The sequence below is a fragment of the Sardina pilchardus genome, chromosome 3, assembly GCF_963854185.1.
Source record: "Sardina pilchardus chromosome 3, fSarPil1.1, whole genome shotgun sequence".
Taxonomy (NCBI): Eukaryota; Metazoa; Chordata; class Actinopteri; order Clupeiformes; family Clupeidae; genus Sardina; species Sardina pilchardus.
Genome location: NC_084996.1, coordinates 6,925,975 through 6,933,474, shown reverse-complemented (window position 1 = coordinate 6,933,474; position 7,500 = coordinate 6,925,975). Strand labels below are relative to the sequence as shown.

The window sequence follows — 7,500 nt, the reverse complement described above, 5'->3', positions numbered from 1 at the left end:
TTGCGGCATTTGGGCATATCATCATGCCGACTTTATCTTTGCTCAGGTTTTTCATCACCCCTGTAGTTTAGTCATTGATACTTAACAGGAGGTATGGGGACCTCCTCTCTCAGCAAATACTGGGGAGAAGAAGCAGGCTACAGTGTTTCAACAAAGGATAGCCTTTACTAATCTTCAACAGAAGATCCCATCTCCAAATCCTCATTATTCACCACGCTGACGGGTGCAGTCCCTTCCAAGCCAAGCCCACTTCAGCTGCAGGGGTCAGCTCAGGGCACAGTTCACGGAGCCTCTGCACACATGGGAGTTGTAGTCTTTGAATCACTCAACATAGACTGATTTACAGAGATATATCGGAAATTGTTACTGAGTGCTTGACAGAGAAAAAAACATCTGATAATGTTTTTCATATTTTGAAGATGAACGTGTTTCTTCTGGACACAGTGGACAGTGATAACTGGTTAAGTGTGGTCCAGTTTTTAAGTGTAGTCAGTGTAACTTTAAAACATTGACAACACCTACCAGTGACCTCTGGAGAATTGTATGTTGTTCAGTACAATTTTATTATATGGTGTTATAAGTTGTTAAAAGGTAAAACAGTCAATGATAGAAAAAAACTACAACTCCCAGAGTTCTGGGCCCACTGGACATGGGTGGGTGGAGGATGTTCTGATGATGGTTTCCAGCTGGAGCTGGAGAGTGGTGCCGTGCACTCCTTACCTCTGGGTGCTCCTGCCTTGGGTGCTGTGCTCTGGGGGGGGAGGGGTGCCTGTACGCTCACTCACACACACACACACACAGGGCAGGCCAGCTCTGGTTACACTGAAACACACTCTGCTTCAACCTTGGGGAGAAAAGACGGAGATAGTGGGGGAAATCTTAAGTCAGAGCCAAAATTCCTTCTGAGTGAAGTTATAGCAATGTGAAAGTGAACACCTAAGTGTAGTGGACTTGTGGGTTTGCATTATAATATGTTATTTTTTTTACATTATAAAACCGCTTCATAAAGCCCTCAGACATAATCATCTGATTAGTCTACTGTTGTTCAGATAACTTTACGTCGTCCGCTTTGCAATGCACTCATTTGCGTCCGAATGTGCCTCCGAATTCTTCTTTCCTGTGCACAAATAACGCTAATGCGCCCGTGACTAATGCTGGGAAGCTTTATATGCCCATTAGGTTTCTCTCCCTTTGATGTGTGGCTTCATTACGAAACCACATCCAGCGTATAAAGCACTCGCGGTGTCCTGCCTTTAGTCCTCTTTAGTCCTTTACTTTCGTTTTCCGCTTCCCTCCGTGTGTGTGTGTGTGTGTGTGTGGACTGCGGGTCAGATGTGGTGTATAGTCTAGTCTACGCAGTGGAAATTCCCCAGGGTCTCCCCAGTGGTCCGTATCATGTGGCCTCCTGCTGCTTGTGTAGTCTGGGTATGTGGCAAGGGGAAGGGAAGCCCGGGCTGCTCGGCCTGGAGCTCCGTGAGGGAGGCAGGCAGGCAGGCAGGCAGGCAGGCATTCCTCTGGCCTGCCCCCACTGTCAGCACACAAGTGTGGGGACGCTCTCCCGACAGGGGGGCTGTCTCCAGCCCAACACCTGTCGAGAAGAGATGTGGGGAAAGGTGTATACACACACACATTCCACACTTGCTCTCTGCCTCTCGCATTCCCTCTCTCTTTTGCTCTCTTTCGCTCTCTCTCTCTCTTTATTTCTCTCTCTCACACACACTCCCACACACACTCTCTCTCAATGCTATCAATGCGTTAATACATTAACATTGTCCATGAATGTTGTTTACAAAATGTCCATTCATCTACTCATTCATCTACTCACGACCCGACGTTTCCTTCAAGCCGACCGTGTCCAACTTCGGCAGCAAACAGCAAACAGCAAACTTTCAGTCCATGATATAATCCACAAAGAAAGAAGTAATCCACTTTGTAGTCCTTCGTTGTTGCGTCGATCTTTGGTTAGTTTTCGACAATTGTAGCGGCCATTTCAAACAAAGCTTGCTTTGAATAGCCACGAGGTGAGCAAGTGTGTAGTCCGACACGCATTCCAGGTAAAGCACGCACGGTAAAGTAATATCCAAAGGTAATTTATTAAACAGTCCGGTTGACTTTCAAAGGAATGACTTAAACAACAAAATAAATGCTGAGTATAATGCGAATCTATGCGATCAAACAGGTCAAAGTTATGCGGTCGAAAACTATTGCCTTTCACTCGCTCTCACCTGCTGAGCACCTTGACTGTCCACTAATTAACACCATATTTCGCGCCATTAAGGCACGTCAAGGGGAGGGGTCACGCCCCGCATCATCAAGGTGACATTAGATAAGAGTCTCCAGTCTAAATATAAATATCTAAATATGAAACAATAATCGCAGCAACCAAAACTCAAATTACAAAAAAGGCAAACTCAAATAAACTACAATATGGCTCCAACACACACACACACACACACACACACACGCTCAGAATGAATTAAGACCATAAATACCAACACACTGCTCCTCGCACTAGCAGTGGAGAGAGGACAGAGATGAATTGGGGTTATTTCCACAGGTCGATTGGGTTGATCTCTCTTCTTTAAAAGAAATGGAGAAAGAGGGGGAAAATAGAGCTTCGCTGTAGACTTAAAACCTCCTTCTATGTCCCTGCAATTCCAATTTTCTGTCCTGTGTGTGTGTGTGTCTGTGTGTGTGTGTGTGTGTGTGTGTGTGGGTGTGTGTGTGTGTGTGTGTGTATCTCTGTGTTTGCGTGTGTGTGTGTGTGTGTGTGTGTGTGTGTGTGTGTGTGTGTGTGTGTGTGTGTGTATGTGTGTCTTATATGACCAGTGTCAAGGGAATATCTGTATGTTGAGAAACGTAAGCAGTCATGCCGTCAAAGTATAAAAGCGTATTGATACTTGTTGACTAGTGCTTTTGAGAAATTGGTCTCTTTCTGCTTCTATGGTCCCAATGGGACTCGGAGCTCAGAGCTGGACATCTGGTCTGTGGTTTCTCAGCTGTCCCTTCTCTACTGTCTGTGGCTCCATCAGAGGAGCCAGGCTGGCCATTCCACCAGAACTCAGCACAGAGCATCACAGGGCCAGGTATGGGATGGGGACCCAGGGGGGGGGGGGGTGTAGTGGTGGTCACTAGACATGTGGAATGATTATTTCATGAGGCCATACTCTCTCTCTCTCTCTCTCTCTCTCTCTCTCTTTCTCTCTCTCTCTCTTCACATGGTTTTAGACTTTTAAGCTGGACTGAAATAACCCCCCTCCCCCCATTGTCTAGACGGGAGACAGCCCGTCGGCTGGATGTGTCGTCTAGTGTGTACATAAACCATTTGGATTGGATCCATGCTGTAAACACTGGAAGACGTTACATATAATTGGTGGCAGTGCAAGAGAGAGTAAGAGATAATCTCGTTTTTTTTTTTTTTTTTTTTTTTTTTTTTTTAATGGGTTTTGTGTGTCAAGGAGGCCAGTTGTTGACGCCATTCAGCTGTATGCCAGCTGTATGCCATACACACACACACACACACACACAAACACACACACACACACACACACACACACACACACACACACACACACACACACACACACACACACACACACACACACACACACACTTCAGTTGTTTTGGAAGGTTCTTTAGAATTCCCAATAGTGATTATTCTTACACGTGACAGTGACATTACATTCTTAACACGTGACAGTGTTAGGGTTTGCTATATATTGTACCTGTGGTTGGACAATATGATTGGTAAACCTCTCTGACTTCACAGAGTCTGTGTTCAGTAGGGGCTTGTAAAGTGGCTGACTGAGTGAACAGAGTGTAATTGCTAGCGGCACTCAGGTGCATTGACCAGACTGAGTCATGTACTCTTCAGTCATTACTGTTCCAGGTAGACCAGTTAGGGAGTTCCTCAAGGCTCGACTCTTTACATGCACACATGGTTCCAGTGTTATTTGTTCTCTATCCAGGATGACTTTAGTAGAGAGCAGGCACTCTTAAACAATGAGAGGGAAACGGATTTGCATTCAGGAAGTGCTGGCTGTGAGAGGAGTGGAAACGGGTATTGTTGACCGTCTGACTGACCGATGGTCCAAGGGCAACCCTGTGGCGCCGCTTCCTTTTCAACCAAGATCTATCAGCGGAGGGGGAGAGAGAGAGAAAGAGAGAGAGAGAGAGAGAGAGAGAGAGAGAGAGAGAGAGAGAAAGCAAAAGAAAGAGACAAACACAGAGAGGGACTGAGAGAGGGGTCAGATTAGGATACAGGGACACATATAAATAATTTGGTGTCTTTTGCAGTCCACAGAAAACATAAAGAGCCGGAAGGGAGAGGGAGAGAGTCAGTCAGTAACTGGGAGGAACAATAAAACAGACAGTGCCTTTCTTTGGGTCCAGTAGCCACACTAAGGGACAAACAGCACATGCCCATAAAAAGAAGCATTTCTGACCCCTGTCTCTGAGACTCAAATTCCCAACAACGCCAACCTCCCTGATTCCAGATCAGAACATATGAATCAGAACATAATCAACAACTCTGATTTAGGTTATTTTTAGCAGTAGCATGTTAGCAGTTGGCTCTGTTCCCAGTGAAAGGATGTTTTTTCCTGCCGACTCTCTCGCATGAGACAGTGTGCCAGAAAGTCCAAAATCCCTCTTTAGAAAACAAGTCTTCCCCTAAACACTAGCTGGTCTCAGAACTCAAACATTCGCTTGGTCAGCAGGAGCTCCCAGATCAAAAAGAAAAGCCACGGGAGGTTCCAGGCTCTGGGCTCCATCTATACAAGGGGCGGTGGCTGTGAATTGTGTGAGTTTAATAAAGAGTTAAAGAAAAAGTTGGCGGGTGGTTAGGTAGAAGTCGCTTTAGTTTCTGCTCCTTCGCGGACAGCATCCCTGACAGTAAGGTCCACTGTCGCGCTCTGCTGCGTGGGCTAGTGTCGGGTCACGCTCGTCCTGCCTGGAGACGAGCAGTGACCTCATGTCTGAAGTATGCTGCGCCCCGCTTCACGCGTCAACATCAGAGGGAGCCTTTAATTCTTCCTTTTTTTGAAATGCTGCGCGGAATGGATTATTCAGTGGGACACCCCCCCCCCCCTCTCTCTCTCTCCCAATCCCTGCGGTTCCTGATGGAGAATCAGACCCATTTTTGTTCCACAGTTTGCCTGCTGACACCTCCGGTAGTCATGGCAACCTGCATCAATTGACCCATTTAGAATGAAAAGGACAAGGGGGTTCTGGAGGACACCGGAGAGAGAGAGAGAGAGAGAGAGAGAGAGAGGCGAAAGTGGAGCAGAGCGTGAATGGGGTTTGGAGGGCCTGCATTAACGCCCACAGCCCCCCTCAGCCACTTAGTCTGGGGCGAGGAGCTCTGAAAGGCACTATCCCTCGCGGCCACAGACAGGAGTATATACAGTAGATGCCACTGAACTATAGCATACTGTATCTATTTATCAATACTATCTTTTTCCACATGGATGAGTGACAGTCGAATAGACACAGCACAGGAGGCTTTATTCCTCTTTGAATGGGGTCAAAGGTCAGTGTTGGATGCTGTGGAAGATGGACAAGGCGAACGTATTTGTAGAGCACATGGCACATCCTATAGATCCTATAGGTAATTCCAAGATCCGTACACAGTAGCCTACATGAATGCAGCACTGTGGGGCTCTGTTGCCTGTCCGGAGCCTTGGGGCCTGCAGAAACAGATGAATCAGGTCACTGCTTTTGGAAGAAGGCGGGAGGTTGAGCTGGCCGAGGCTGCCCAGAGCTCTGCCCACTTCACACAAATGTAATCAAACGCGTTCCTACATGCCTTAAGTAGGGAATAGCGCGGGACCACATACTGGAAGTGTTTACCCCGAGCTAAGTGTAGTCAACCCTGAGTCATGACTTTGAGCGGACGAGTGTGGAGGATCAGAGGAGGCCCAAACTAAAATGGCAGTATTGTTCTGGTTGTTATCTATGTAGGCCACATTGTGCTCCACGTGATGAGCATCACTGTTTACAACTAAACGCTCTGAAAAGAGAAACTCAGCTACCATGGCCTCGCCTCTTGTACAAAACACAAAACAAATGGCCTGGTGGAATAAGGATCTAATTATTCTCATGACTGAAGTCAATAAGCATGTGTTTCAAAGGCCGTTTGTCATTTCTCGGTCATGCCTTTTAAGATCACAAGAGTTGTCATGTCAAATAAAAACAGCCAAGAAACACTTTGTTACAGCATTCTTACACAGTTACCTAGAAACAATATCAGAAGAGGGAGATTGTTTGTATGCTAGACCTACAGTAGTGCTGAAATTTTTATACTAGGCCTATATGGCCTATATGGTATCCCGAATTCAGCACTTGTGATTTTCCAAAGCCACTGTCAACAAAGGTATGGTACAAAGCATACAAAAAACTCATTTTATTGTCTTCTCTTTCTCCTATCCACAGAGGTGTCAGTCAAAGTTCAGGTTTTCGATAACAGTGACCTCTCTCCCTTGGTGGACGCTGATGTGCAAGTGTACGGAAACCAGTCGGCGCTGCCGTCCAGCAAGTCGGGCAAAGATGGGATGGTCACCGTCAAATTCCACTACCGCCCTGGCACCTGGGTCATCGTGACAGCCTCGAAGCGCGGCTTCATCACCAACTCTGCCCCATGGCATGCTAGTCGAATACCCTGTAAGTAAAATGTGTCAAATTGTGTCCGATATCCAAGACTGTTCTGCATTTAAACATCCACTGTACTTTTGAACCCAGAGTATGACATAAACCTAATATATGTTGTTTACACTGATGCCTTGGTAATCTTTGAAGACCAAGGTATTTGATACATACAGTATTCAAGACTTGTGTACAGTAGGCATTTGTGCAATGACAGATGGACTGTTACCCTAGCCGTTAGACCCAAGTTAGCCTGTCTTGTCTTCCATTAGTTGTATTATGGGCGGTGGAAACATTTTCAACCATATTGTTTGCTTCTTGCTAAAAATCTAATGGATTTCAAACGTTGGCACTGATGTGACACCTGTCTGCTGCGCGTAGCATATAGCATTTACAGTAAGCTAGCCAAGTTGGATAATAGTTAAATAGACTGCCGTATTTCATTTCAGCTGCCAGGTTCAGGTTTGGCTGCAGTGCTTGCAAACTGTCTGATGAACATTCCAGAAGTAGCAGAGATGAAATGCACTTCAAATTAGTCATTAGACTGTGTAACCAAGAGCCGTTTGCACAGGCATTCAACCACTCTATTTCATCTGCGGCTATTCCAATAGAGCTTTTCCCTCAGCACATGGTTCGGCCGCCAGTGGCAGTTAACGGATGTTCAAGTCCCACGGTCGATGACGCGGTGACCAGCCTTGGAGTACAGAATAAAACTTCTGAAGAGTTCTCACACCACCAAATGGACAGCAGTGGCCATCAAGCCCGCGTGGCGTGGGATGTGTTGACTGACCTGTCCCTCTGTGCCAGACTCTCAGCAGCAGCTGCTGTTGATTTAGCTGTAACGCCCATGCTCCCCGC

The 7,500-nt window shown here is 46.4% G+C and overlaps 1 protein-coding gene across 1 annotated transcript in view; it reads left to right on the top strand.

The window, feature by feature from the left end:
* The window catches only part of fam171a2a (family with sequence similarity 171 member A2a), a 55,059-nt gene that overhangs the window by 11,141 nt on the left and 36,418 nt on the right, over positions 1–7,500 (top strand). The window contains exon 2 of the mRNA XM_062531586.1: positions 6,433–6,660. Within this exon, the coding sequence (XP_062387570.1) occupies positions 6,433–6,660 (228 nt within the window). The remainder of the gene's footprint in view (positions 1–6,432; positions 6,661–7,500) is intronic.